Raw genomic sequence first — 14,664 nt, forward strand, 5'->3', positions numbered from 1 at the left:
TGAATTTACAATGTATATATGCCTATCTTGTGTCTGTGACTTGTAAATAGAAACTGGAATTATATTTACACATCAAAGACCACTAGGGATGAGATAATGACTAAAAAAACCTATATAAAAAGGGAAAGATCTGTTTCTGGCATTCCTGCCCACTGGAGAGAAGAAATTTTATTATTTTATCCGAATTCCATGTCTCCGTGTATTTCTTTCCGAGATTTCTGCAACATGTGTGAGACAGTCTCACAATGTAGTTTGGGCTGGCCTTGAACTCCGAGCAATCCTCCTGGTTCAGCTTCCTGACTACTGGGACAGGCATGTGCTGTCACACCCAAGCAGAATAGTCTTTTTTGACTTGTCTTTTTCTACCTAACTTTTTCAAGGTTCACCCATGTTGTGGCATGTGTCAGTATTTCACTTTTTTTTAAGTTGCCAAATAATATTCTTTTGTGTGGCTATACCACATTTTATTTGTTCATTCATCAGGTGATAGATATTTGTGGGGTTTTTTTCTATTAGGAATAATGCTGCTGTATACATTCATGTTTGTTTTGAGACAGAGTCTTGCTCTATACTTCAGGTTGGCCTTGCACTCACTATGTACCCTAGGCTAGCCTTGAACTCGCAGCAGTCCTCCTGTCTCAGCCTTGTGAGTACTGGGATTACAGGCGTGTGCCACCATGCCTGGATGCCCAGGCATGTACAAGTTTTGGATGAATCTGTATTTACAGTTCTCTTGGGTATATACTAAGGAGTGGAGTCCATGGATTATATGATTACTCCAGTTTACTTTTTCAGGAGCAAACTGTTTTCCAAAGTAGTTGTAGCAGTTTCCATTTCCATCATCAGTGTATGAGAGTTCCAGTTGCTTCTTTTTTTTTTACTAACATTTATTTTTGTCTCTTTTTAGGAATCCTAGTGAGTATGAGATGGTACCTCATTGTGATTTTAAGTTTCATTTCACTAATGGCCAGTGATGTTGAATATCTTTTCTTGTGCTTTTTGGCCATTTGTATATGTTCTTTTGAGGAACTGTCTATTCAGATCATTTACCCACTCTCAAATTGGGCTGTTTGTCTTTTTATTGTTGAATGATGTTATTTATTCTGAATACAGATCCCTTGTCAGATGTATGATTTGCAATTATTTTCTCTTAATTCTGTGGATTGTCTTTTCAGTCTGTCTGTCTTTCTGTCTCTCCTTTCTTTTCTTTTCTTTTCTTTTCCTTTCTTTCTTTTTTTTTTCTTTCCACAGGGTTCTTATGTCTTCACTTTCTGGGCCCAGGTGATCCTCCCTTGACCTCTTGAGTAGCAAGGACTGCAGGCATATATTCCACTGTGACTGGTCTTCACTTTCTTAATGTTAGTCTTTGAAGCACAGTGTTTTAAATTATTTTTATTTTATTTTTGCCGTACTGGGGAGTAAACTCAGGTCTTTTGCACTGAGCTATCCCCAACACTTTAAAATAAATTTAAAAAAATTTTTTTGAGAGAGCGTCTTACTAAGTTACCCAGGCTGGGCTTGAATTTGCTGTCCTTCTGCTTCAGACTCTCAATAGTTTTTACTTTGAAGAAATATAGTTTTTGTGATTTTTTTTTTCTTTTGATAGTTGTGCTTTTGGTTTCATATTAAGAAATCATCACCTAGTCCAAGGCCACAGAGATTTACTTCTGTTTCCTTTTAGAATTTTACACCTTTAATTTTGAGTTAATTTTTGTATATTCTGTGAAGAATCTAATTGTGTTTCTTTGCATGTGAATGAATATCTAGTTGTACCAGTATCATTTGTTGAAAAGACTTTTCTTCCCCAAATGAATTCTTTTATAGCACTTACCAAAAATCATTTGACTGTACAGTAAATATAAAGGCTTATTTCTGGACTCTTCTGATCTTTATGCCTGTCTTCATGTATCATAGTGACATGATTAGTGCAGATTTTTACTTTTTTGAAATTGAGAAGTGTGAGTCTGCAACTTTATTCTTTTTCAAAATTATTTTGAAAGTAAGGCATGGTGGTGCTTGCCTGTAACCCCAGCTCTTAGAAGGCTGCTGAATGAAGATCTCAGAGTTCAAGGCCAACCTTGGCTACATAGGGAGTTCAGGCTAGCCTGAACACTTCAACTACATAATAAAGACCTTGTTTCAAACAAAACAAAACAAAACAAAAAAAAGATTATTTTGAATATTCTCAGTCTTTTATATTTTCATGTAAATTTTGGAGTAAGTTGTTAATTTTACAAAAAAAAAACAAACAGCTGGGATTTGAATAGGGATTGTACTAAATCTGTAGATCAATTAGGAAACTATTGCTACCTTAATAGTGTTAACTCTTTTGAACCTTGAACATGGGCTATTTCCACTTACTTGGATATTTAAAAATTTCACTCAGTAATATTTTGTTGCTTTCAATGTACACACCTTGACTTAATATCTCCTGTAAGACTCTACATTGTCCAAGTAATGCTCGTTCTTTCATTGGATTGTGTAAATATTGCATAGTACTGAAACTTTTACTATAGTTACCTGTTTTATATTCCAATTCTAATCTAAGTTTAAAGTACTCCTCAGCGATATTAATGTAAAAATAAATGGCCACTGTTAAACATTTTCTTTTATTTCAGAGTTGTCAGTTGAGCCCTCTCTATAGAAATATGTCTCTAGGTAACAAATTTTGCATGTGGATTTTTGGAGGCTTAGGGCCTCAGTTTTGAGACTTTATGGCTATATACATGTTGCTAACCCAACCCTGACACTCAGAAAAATGTTATTGATGATGACAAAGATGAATAAGTATTTTCCTCTTCATATGCCTACATTAAAAATAACATCTCCATGGGCTGGGGATTTAGCTCAGTGGTTCCACTACCTGCCTTGTTACCTGTCTCACAAGCTCAAGGTCCCGAGTTTGATCCCCAGTACCAAAAAAAAAAAAATCTCCAGCCATTTCCCTTGGAGGTATTTATATGACCTATTTGTTACCTTTGTAATTGTTATGTTATGTTTCACTTTGTAGTGAAGCATATGCTTTTATTTTTATTTTTTTTGGCGTTGGGGATCGAACTCGGGTCCTTGCGGCTTGCGCAGCAGGCGGCAAAACCACTGAGCTAAATCCCTGGCCATATGCTTTTATTAATACAGATCTACTCATCAAATATATAGATTCCTTGTCTGGTAAAGTAGCTTTTGTTCTGTGCTTTGTTATTTTTTTCTCCTTGCAAAGTACATAAATAATTAATGTTTGTTCTGGGAGGAGCAAAAAAGGGGAGTAGATTTCAGGGGAGAGCATTTTCTTTCATGAAAAACTATCCTTTTTGCCCTAAGCAACCCTTTTGAAACAGGAAGGAAGGTGCAGATGTTTCAATTAAAGCAGAAGTACAGAGTCACTCTGGAAAATTTAAGAGTAATAGAAGTTAATTTTTTTCTGTATGAGAATTGCAAGTAAGATCTACCTATGGGTTATCTTAACATTTATATATAGTAGCAAATGCTCTGAATTTGAGTAGCATTTTTGTATTTGAACAGGAGAGTGTGTGTGTGTGTGTGTGTGTCTGTGTGTGTGTGTGTGTGAAAGAGCACACTTACTGGGAAGCAGAGAGCAAGCGGCACAATGACAACAGACAAAGACCATCCAGTAGGCACCCTACACATCGTACTGGATTGTACTGGAGAAGACATGCCATGTTTGGCCAATAAAAATCAACTGTAGCGTGGTCTCCCTCAGGGCACCTTCCCGAACCTCATCTTTCTCAGGGGTTGAAAAAAGTCCCAACCACTTGCCTGAAGGCAGCTGTGGTTCACTAGAGAGAGAGCCCCTCAGGAGTACTTTTCTGTTTCTTTTAAAGAACATTTTCTTTAGATTTCTTGAAATCTTCATTTGTTACTTTCATTCTGCGTTCTCTAAAAGCCATCAGCCCAGCTTCTGTACAGATTGCCTTGATGTCAGCACGAGAGAGATCATCCTTTGCCATGATCAGGTTGTCCAGGGTTACATCACTGGATGTCATCCTGCTTGTATGAATCTGAAAGATATGCTTCTTAGTCTTCATTAGGCAGGGGAGCTTGATCTTCCTGTCAACGTGCCCTGGTCTGATCAATGCTGGATCCAAAGTTTCTATTCGGTTTGTGGCCATGATAACTTTCACATCTCCCCATGAATCAAATCTGTCCAACTGGTTTAACAGGTTCCACCATTGTTCACTGAATTTCCCTCTCACCTCCAGAGTTTGAATCAAATCTTTTGGTACCAGTGGCATCAATATCATCAATAAATATGATGGATGGTGCACGTTCTTCAGCAACTTGAAATAATTCTCATACAAGTTTGAGCCCATTGCCCAGGTACTTCTGAATAAATTCAGAGCCAACCCCTCTCAAGAAAGTGGCTAAAGTTTGGTTTGCTACTGCTTCGGCTAACAAGGTTTTACCTGTGCCAGGTGGACCATAGAGAATGACTCCCTTGGGGAACTTTATACGCATCTCTTCATAGTATTCAGGATGGGCGAGAGGAAGCTCCACAGATTCCTTAATCTTCTGGATTTGGTTGTCCAACCCACTGATGTTGTTGGCATAGGTTTCTGGGAGACCTTTTCCACCTTCATCATTGTGACCAGAGGATCTGTGTCATCCATCAGCATCCTGATCGCAGCATGCACCTTGTGGTTTAACAGGACTGAGCAGCCTGGTTCCAGCAGAAATGAAAGGATGACACAAATGAAAGGATGCTGCCATAGTGTTCTGAGCCCACAGATGTAGACACAATGCCATGATTGTCATCAGTGATGTCTTCCAAGGTTCCTACTGACATTGAGGTCCCCCTCAAATCATCCATCTTTGACCTTTTCTCTTTTCTTCTAATCATTTCATTTGTTCCTGATTTCTAATAAATTCTTCCTCCATGTGAAGATAATCTTTAATTCTCTCTCACTTGAGTAGTTTTAAGTGGCACCAAATGTGAGGTGTCACCAGTCACGGTTTGCTGGCAGCATCTGGTCCCTTTGTTTTCTTCTTTTTCCCCACTCTAGTTGGTACAGGAGGTTTGTATTTCTTTTTCTTGTCCTTGTCATCTTTCTTACCACCTCCAGGACCATGACCACCAACCACTCTTTGACCCATTTTGCCTCAGCTGCTTGAACAGGATTTTAATCCTATTCATTAGACTACAGAGGTGAGCAGTCTGAAATTGCTCACTACATTCATAGACAGTCTATGTAATGATTAGATACAGAACTTGAGAGAAGAGTTGAGGCAAAGTGAAGCAGTAAATTTCTAATACTTTTCTTATATATATAAATCGAGTTCTACAAAAGGCATACCCATCTCTTTTAGTGTCTAGCATTTACACATCTCACCAATTCTAATAACCTTAGGAACCCTGAGAGGTGAGAGCTTTTTTCCTTGTTTTATCCTAGCTATTGACCTTGCTAGTCTCTGAGCCTCAAATGAGTCCAACCTGAATTATTTGTGTTTGCTTTGTTTAATTCCTGGTGGCTATTATCAGACAGTCTTGGATTTGAATATCTTCCATCCAGAAATGCAAATTGTATTGCATCTTAATAAAAATCTCATTTTACATACAATGTTGTATTAAAAAGTAGCTTCATCTTAGCTGGGAAAATACGGATAATGCTTCACAGTATACATTTTATGGAATGCCCTTTATTTCTTCTAAGAGAAGTATGGCATCTTTCTCATTGAGAAAGACAGATATTTGCAGAATATGTCATATGCATTCCTCTCTTTTTTTTCTGAGGAGTACAACTTCTGATATGAATGAGCCCTCTTAGGTGAAAGTGGGTGTTGACCAGAATCAGAATATCCCAGGATAAAGCCAAATAAATGGCCAAATAAATGAGTAAATGTCTGCCCATTCATTTTGTTTTGTATTTTAAACATGAATGTGCTAAAGCAGTCATGGCTACTTAAAACAAGATGATACTAATTATAATTAATTTGGTTACTCAATTGGAGCTTTGGGATCTCTTCCCCTTCCTCACTTTATTCAATTAGCAGAAAAATAGCAGTAGACATAGCTATCATCTATGTACTGTTTATGTGCCAGGCACATAAGTCCCAAACACCTTACATGGATTATTAATTTTCACATTATGAAGTAAGCTTTATTATTCATATCTTTCAGATGAGGAAAGTGAAACTCAGAGAAGTTGAGCAAGTTATTAGAGAATACATAGCCAGTGAGTAGTCCAGGCGGCCATTGAACCCACTAGTGTGACTCCAGAGTTGTGGGTTTAACTGTTAAGCCATTGTGTCTCCTTTAGCAGTGCCTACCATTGATCTCCTAACTCTTTGAGAAAACTTGTAGTTGTCATCCTTAATTTTGTTACTAAATGAACTAAAATTCTACTTCAAGTAACTGGATTCTCAAACTTTTAATAATAAAGGGGGAAAATCCTGTATTCTGTGAGGATCATAAAGGTTTTGGTGGCTAGAACTTATAAAATGGTTGACAGAACTAGGCTGTTTAAGAAAAATTCAAAAGTGTGGCGGAGGGTATCCTTCCTGGAGGAAGAATCAGGTGTGTTCAACTGAAAGATAGAACTTTGACTCAAGGGTGAGCTTTGTGATACATATATTAGTCTAGTTCTTAGGAACTATTGTCAATATCTCCAGAAATGGGAAGTGAATAGAATTGCTTTTAAGGGAAAATATAAATTAGTCCCCTTGCACAAGTAATTAATAATTTAAACCAGCCAGTGATACCTTTGATATTATAGAAGTTTAAGCTGTTGGGAGGCGTGGGTTGGTTGACATGAAAACCCTCTGCCTACTCTGATTAGATGGTTTTTTTTTTTAAAGACATTGAAAGAATTGAGGGTTTTAAACTTTAACAGTAATATACAAAGTTGTTATGATCTCAAGAGCGTTAGAACCATTATTTTATAATAAACCTTTTCCTTAAACCAACAAAAAGTACTCTTGAATTTTCTCTATTATGAGAAAATTTTCCGTACAGAAGAGTATGACATTGTGATGGTAACCCAATAGTTTTGTGGTATATCTTTGTATTTACACTTGTAGATGGCTAATTAATATGAACTGGTTAAATATCCAGGTCTGAACTTAACTTTAAGACAATGACAAGAATCTTAGCTTTTACCACTGTGACACTTATTTTAAGTGTCTGTTTCTCCTTAGGGAGAAACTCTTTAAAGGACCATCTTGCCATATTATTGAACCCAGCACAGTGTTAGGGGCTCGTGTAATATTGGGTCAGTCAGTGGTAATACTTAATGCAGTATTGATCTGCTATGTTAGTTGCCTCCCTCCACTCCCTGAGTTAAAACGTGGCCACATGAAAATAATCATGTTGTAAAAAATTGTTTTGAAGGGGAAAACAGTATTCATAGACTAGAAAATATTAACATGTTGTAATGTTTTTGTTTACAGAGATTAAAATAACAGTATCTTAATGTAAATATAAGTTTATTCTATTAAAAATCTTAAGTACCTGAAAAATGGTTCATATCAGTAATCAGGGAAATATAAATCAGAACCACAGTGAGATACCACCTCACACCAATAAAAATGGCCATTATTAAAACAACTAAAGATAAATGCTGGCAAGGATGTGGAGAAAAGGAAACCCTTGCACACTGGGAATGTAAATTAGTATAATCATTATGGAAAGTCCTCCCAATTAAAAATAGAACTACCATATGATTTAGCAGTCCCACTATGTGTGTGAAACTTCTGTGTGAAATAAGCTAGACACAGACAAGTACTATATGTGCTCATTCATAGGTGGAATCTAAAAGAGTTCATTTCATGGAAGTTTAAAATAGAACAATGGTTACCAGATGCCAAGGACAGTAAGGGGTAAGGGGAAATACTATGTATTGATAAATTCATATTGAGTTAGGTAGGAGCACCTGTGCTACTATTGTACCATATGATGACTACAGATAACATGTACAATACATTTCAAAAAACTAGACAAAAGAATTTTGAAAAATTATACCACACAGAAATGATATTTAAGGGAATAAAATATTTACCCTGATTTAAATATTACATGATATATACATGAATCAAAACATAACATGGTTCCTTGTTACTATCTGTACTTTTTTATCAGTTAATATTTTTTAAATTTAAAAATTACCAAAAAAGTAAGCTTCTCTTGTCAGATCCAGTACTTAATTATATCCTCAGCCTTTGCTTCACTTCCCTTCCCTTGCTTTCAGATAGCGTGATTTCTACCAGCACTGTCATTAACACTTTTAAAACCTTGTTCTTTACCACCAACTGCTACGGGAATAAAATGCCCCCATAGACAAAGCAATTGCCTTAAAAACTTTGTCTTTGGGCTGGGGATGTAGTTCAGCGGCACAGCACCTGCCTGGCAAGCGGGAGGCCCTGAGTTTCATTCTTGGTACCAAAAAAAAAAAAAAACCAACAAAGACTAAACTTTGTCCTTGGCATTTATTTTCTGATTTTGAATAACATTACAGCTTCTGGGTAAAACATTATGTTTATAAATAAGCTATTATATTACAATGGTCTGTGAATTATGAAAACGTAATAAGAAAATATCGATTCCTTATAGACTGGTAATGGTATGTGTAAATTTTAAGTTCCTGAAGAAAGAAAGGAAACAAGTGTCATATTTCAAATCAATAATGAATATTTTTTTACTTAGGGAGAAAAAGTACTTGCATCCATACTTCTTCACATTATGTATGTGGCATCATCTATCATAAATTTCGTATGCATTCTGTTTTTGGTCATTTTCTTTTGTAATTTAATTTTATGTGACTTTTTAAATCAGAACTTATTTTAGTGTGATTTTTAAGGATTATCCAGCACTCACCTCAAATCCATGGAAGAGCAAATTCAATTATTATAATTTATAAATGACCATTTTCTTTGCAGATAGCACATAAAATTTAAATATTTCCATTCATAAAAATTTGAACTTTATAAATTGGTGTAAAATTTGTTACTGTCTGACTTACATTCTCCTTTAACGATCAGAGTAAACTAATGGGTCATAGTTTTGAGTGCATGACATGTAATTGGATGGATTGGTGTTGTTACCTCTTTGGCATTTATTTAGCATCTGTTGTAATCAGTGTTGAATACTATGGTAGTTGCTAATGTTTCAAAGATAAAGAAGACACGTACCTCCGTGAATCTTTGTTCTTGATGTAGGACACTGGAGATTTAATTTAGCAAAAGATAAAGAAGAAAATCTTTTAGTTGCCAAATGTTGGGACTAACATTCCATTCATAATGTTCCAGTTTTCAGTGTCTTATCCAAGGGGGCTTTTAAGGTAAACCTACAAATATTTGCCTTAACTTTAAGGGGAAATCCAGCTGCCATTCAAGAGGAAAGGAAAAGAATGGAAAGGGCTTATGGAAGAAAGGAAAGAGAGTGGGAAGGAAGATGAAGATAAAGTAAAACTCTTCTTATCTTACAGATTTCTTCTTTGGAAGCATCAGAGCTCAGTATTTGTGTGAAAGATGACTGAGTTTACTACTAGTCATGACAGTACTTTAGGTCTAATGTACATGTAACTCCAGGATTCTTTTGTTGTGGGATTTAGAATGTGTGCTATTCAAATATGGTAGCCACTAACCTCATGTGGCTATTTAAGTTTAAGCTAATTGAATTTAAATTAGGGACTCCTCTGGCTTTTTTTTTTTTTGGTACCAGGCATCGAACTCAGGACCTTGTGCTTGCCAGGCAGGCGGCAGAACCACTGAGCTAAATCCCCAGCGCTAATTGAATTTAAATTAAATGTAAAATTCAGTTGCATTAGCAACATTTCAAATGCTCACTAGCTTCCTATGGCTCCTATATTGGACAGTGTAAGATATAGAATGTTGCCATCATATCAGAAAGTTTGTTTAGAAGGCACTGTTCTAGATGAGTTATATGAAAAGATGTTAAAAAGGACATAACAAAAGAAAAGGAAAACAAAAACACTACCACCAGGATCCTTGGTGAACATAGATATAAAAATCTTCAACAAAATACTAGCAAACCCAACTCAGTAGCACGTTATAAAATTATTTACTATAATCAAGTGAAACGTATTCCAGGGACGCAAGATGGTTTAACATACAAAAATAAATGAATGTGATACACCATATCAACAGACTAAAGAATAAAACTATGTGATCATCTCAATACAGAAGAAGCATTTGATAAAATTTAACAGTGCTTCATTCTGAAAATAGTGAACAAATTATGTATACAAGGAATATACCTCAACATAATAAAGACCATATATGTATAAGCCAGACAGTGACTAACATTATATGAATGAGTAAAACCTGAAAGCTAAGATGTAGAATAAAACAAATATGCCTAGTTTCACCACTTTCATTCAATATGACACTACAAGTCCTAGCCAAAGCAATCAGTAGGGAAAAAAAGAAAAAAGCCATCTGAATGGAAAAGAGGAATTCAAATTGTGACTGCCAATGACATGATCCTTATACATGTAAAACTCCAAGGAATCCACCCAAAAAATGCCCTCCTGAAACAACTATTAGTACTAACAAGTGAATTCAGCAAGTCTGCAGGATTCAAAAATCTACATTTTAAAAACATTGTTGCCATATACTAATAGCCAGTTATCTGAAATAGAAACCAAGAAAGCAGTCTCATTTACAATAGCGCCAAAAAATAAAGTTTATAGTGATAAATTTAACCAAAGAAATAAAAGCCCTGTACAATGAAAATTAATAAAACTTGCAATCTGTCAAAATACTAATAAGTTGGGTGTGGTGGCAGTTCAGGCCAGCCTCACACTTGGAACTATCCTCCTGCTTAATCCTTGTGAGTGCTAGAAGTAGAAGTATTCATCTCCATATCTAGACTGTGGTTGACTTATTCTTAATATTCAAATTTATCACCATAGTCATACGCTGTATTTCTTCTGTATATAGTGTTGTGAATTTCTTGTTTTTTTGTTTTCTTACTAATGTTTTACCTGATTTAATATTTTATATCCAGAAAACTAATTCTTCAGTTTTTAATGTTATTCTAATTCAATTTCCACTTTTAGTATTATAAATTCCTCTCTTTCTGAAGGATCACTGATACCCAAATGGTTTTTCTTGTTCAGATATGTTACAGGAAGTAGAGTGAGAAGTGAAAATTGCTTGCTTGTGGTATAGGGTTCTTATTTCTAGAAAATTGCAGCAATTAAATGCAATAGGTATTTGCTTAAGTAAAAATTATTATGATTCCAGGATATAGCTATGACTAGCCAGTTGCAGGCCATAGCTCTTCCTTCTTCCATCATGGTTTTGTTGAAAGGATATTTTGAAAGGATTAGTAATATGGAATGTTTTTTGTTAAAGTAAACATTTCTCATTTGGAATCTTTTAGCATGTGCAGCTCGTGCTTTGCCAGCTTTATCTATATTAACATCACAAGGTTGCTTGCATAGATCACACTTTTCTACATAGGAATCTTAATAGTTCACAGTAAAGTGAGTAGTGGTGTGTGTATTTTAATACCAGTATTTCAGAACATAAAAAAATGCGAGGATATGTAACTAAGCTACTATCAACAACACATCTCTACTGAAATGTTCTTGTTGTGTTTTTTTTCATTTGTCTAAAACAAAATAAATTTAAGTACTTGTGTTTCTTCGTAGGTATAAGCGTGTCTTTTCAGTTGGAACCCATGCAATTACTACATATAATCCAAATACCTTAGAAGTAACAAATCAGGTAAGTATGTTAGAAACTGTTAGGTGTGTGTAAGAACCCTCTTTGAATTCTTTTTTTTTTTTTTTTTTTGGTACCGGGGATCGCCTCCTTGAATTCTTAAAGCTAGGATATGGCGCATTACCCCTGGTGTGAAATCAGTACTTTAGAATAGAAAAGTCTGATCTGAGATTAATATGCTTATATATAATGCTTTGTGCTTAGGACCAAAAAAATGGTTATTTCTAGGCTCTCAGATACAACTTTCTGACATATTACTCTGTAGTAGCCATTATATTTATGTAAAATTAGTAAATTCATTAAATTTTTATACTGTTACTAGTATAGGCATATTTTAGTCACGTTACAAGTATAATTGGTATAAAATACTTGTTATAGAAAGAAGCTTACTTGTTTATCAAGGTAAAACTAACTGTATAAGTAAACATATTTAAAGATTTTCTAGCTTATTTTATTTTATTTTTGGTACCGGGAGTCGAACTCTGGTCCTTGTGCTTGCACAGCAGGCAGCGAAACCACTGAGCTAAATCCCCGGCCCCTTTCTAGCTTATTTTAATTGTAACTTCGGTGTGTTTTACAGAATTCTTATTTATTTAGTTAGTTAGTTAGTTAGTTTTTTGGTACTGGGGATCGAACTCGGGACCTTGTGCTTGCGAGGCAGGCAGCAGAACCACTGAGCTAAATCCCCAGTCCCAGAATCCTTTTTTAAGTGGTTCTATGAGTAATCATAAAATGTTACTCCTTAATTCTATTCACTTTTATTTTAATTACTTTAGATTAATGTCACTCATTAATATTGGACTACAGATTTTTGTCATCTCTGATGACTAAAAGACCATAAATAATTTGAATTATAGAATTGCTATAACATTACTTCTAGATCTCCAGTATTTTGCAAAATTTTGCTCATTTAATCAGTGAGTATGAAATTACAGTAACAGAAATAATTTTTGCATTTTATTATATCATAGCAGTAGTTTAAAGAATCCGTTTCTTTTTCTTAGTGGCCTTACGGAGATATTTGTAGCATTAGCCCTGTTGGAAAAGGACAGGGAACAGAATTCAATCTCACATTTCGTAAAGGCAGTGGGAAGAAGTCCGAAACTTTAAAATTTTCTACAGAACACAGAACAGAACTTCTTACAGAAGCATTGGTAAGAAATATTCCATCTTCATGAACTAAGTTTCTCTATTCAGTTTTTTAACTGAAACAGTTAAATTAACAGATGCTAATATTCTCTGTTCCTGTATCTACTATGCTTAGTTTTTCTTAGCTTCTTTAACTTGATACTGTGAAACTTTCTGTTTTCTCTTATAGCAAGACTGGAAAATCCCTTACATTTAATAATTTATTAGCCTTTTTAATTGCATATGCAGGACAAAGCATTATTTCCCCGCCCCCCCAATACTGGGGATTGAACTCAGGACCTTGTGCTTGCAAGGCAGGTGCTGTGCCTCTGAGCTAGATCCCTAGCCTGGATCTAATCACTTTTACTGATCTTTGTACTAATAAAATTAATAGAACACCTATAAATGGACCAAAGCAAGTCAGTTGCTTGAATCTGAATAATTATTGCCCAGATACAGATATTAATGCTATTCATACAAATTAAAATTATTACAATAATCACATTTATTTCAGTTAATTTAAATAAATTTATATTCATAAATAGTTTATCAATAATTCTCTAAATTTTAACATGGAAATCTTTTGAGTACCCAATTGCTGATGTATGTAATATGCATTTAAACTGCTGTACCACAAATTAACTATATTACATTTTTAAAATACCATTTTAATATTTTCCTTAAGGAGCTATAATTTAATGATATCTTGTCTACTAAATCAACATCTTTCTTTGCGTTATTGTAATCAAAGGCCCTCTGGGAAGCAGTACAAGCTTCCCAGTGGGACAGTTATGCAGTGGGCAAGAATGATCAAATTCAAATCAGAGCTATCTGGCAGCTAGACATACAAATTACAGTCCCATTGTGAATGTGTTAATCTGTTCTTCTTCAATAAAGTTCCAAACTTTTTATTGAATTGCATATGACTTTAACCACTTAACTGTTTACCTCAAATATCTTGAGCAACATATTTATGTACTGACTATTCTGAGCGTTGCTCAGTGTCATTTCAACCAGTCAATTCTTGAATAAATTTGATAAAATTGTCATTTTTGTATTTCCTGTTATCTGATAAAATTAATAAAATATATGCAATTTTTGGTCATCCTATACTTAAATAATTAGACTGGTAAGTGGTAAATAACAGGTTTTAGTAAACAAGTTAATCAGTTTGTGATTTTTATCTCTTTTAGGTAGAAAGGGCTGAACCAGGAGTCTTCCTTACCAATCTGTTATCATAAACTGTGATTATGTGCTTTCTTTCAGAGATTTAGAACAGATTTTTCAGAGGGAAAGATCACAGGAAGAGTAAGTATTTTACAACTATTAACATGTATTTTTATTTTTTAAAATGTTGCCCTTTATTGTAGAAATCATTCCATAACTTGTATCTTCCTATTATGGCAAAGATAAGGGAAAAGAGAAACATAAATTTAATGTTTCTTGCTATCATGTGATAGAGAGATGAATGTAGTTTTATCAGGAACCTCAAATAATCCTTAATTAAATTAAGACAATTTTAGCAGATGGGGAAAAGCATCAGGGAAACAAACAACAACAACAAAAACTATGGAGCATTAAAAACAATGCAGTATCATTCAGGTGGTCCTTACTCCGTATTCTAAGCAGAAATACCAATAAGCATCATACTGGTGATAATGCTTGTTGGAACAAGCAGTTGTTATTTGGTGTAGGAGGTTCTTATTTCAAAAGCATTAAAGTTTTAAGGTTTAGGCATATTAAAACTCTTATTACATGTTCTTGCACTGGATCTGGCCTGTACTAATGCTTGGCATGGCTCACTGACAGTTTTGGGGAACTCAGGGCTACTTACTG

At 34.8% G+C, this 14,664-nt stretch overlaps 1 protein-coding gene and 1 pseudogene across 2 annotated transcripts in view; one reads left to right on the forward strand and one right to left on the reverse strand.

Moving 5' to 3' along the window:
• Positions 1–14,664, forward strand: part of Dnajc13 (DnaJ heat shock protein family (Hsp40) member C13) — a 147,936-nt gene that overhangs the window by 38,370 nt on the left and 94,902 nt on the right. For both annotated transcript variants that reach the window (XR_015440811.1, XM_087186154.1), the window contains exons 3-5: positions 11,628–11,703; positions 12,705–12,854; positions 14,095–14,136. Coding sequence is in view for 1 of the 2 variants with exons in the window: in XM_087186154.1 (XP_087042280.1) it covers positions 11,628–11,703; positions 12,705–12,854; positions 14,095–14,136 (268 nt within the window). In the remaining variant the exon portion in view is untranslated. The remainder of the gene's footprint in view (positions 1–11,627; positions 11,704–12,704; positions 12,855–14,094; positions 14,137–14,664) is intronic.
• Positions 3,795–5,109, reverse strand: LOC106009621 (26S proteasome regulatory subunit 4 pseudogene; annotated as a pseudogene).

The sequence above is a fragment of the Heterocephalus glaber genome, unplaced genomic scaffold (genome assembly GCF_053883595.1).
Source record: "Heterocephalus glaber isolate CG9 unplaced genomic scaffold, H.glaber_assembly_v1.0 deba00001504, whole genome shotgun sequence".
Lineage (NCBI taxonomy): Eukaryota > Metazoa > Chordata > Mammalia > Rodentia > Bathyergidae > Heterocephalus > Heterocephalus glaber.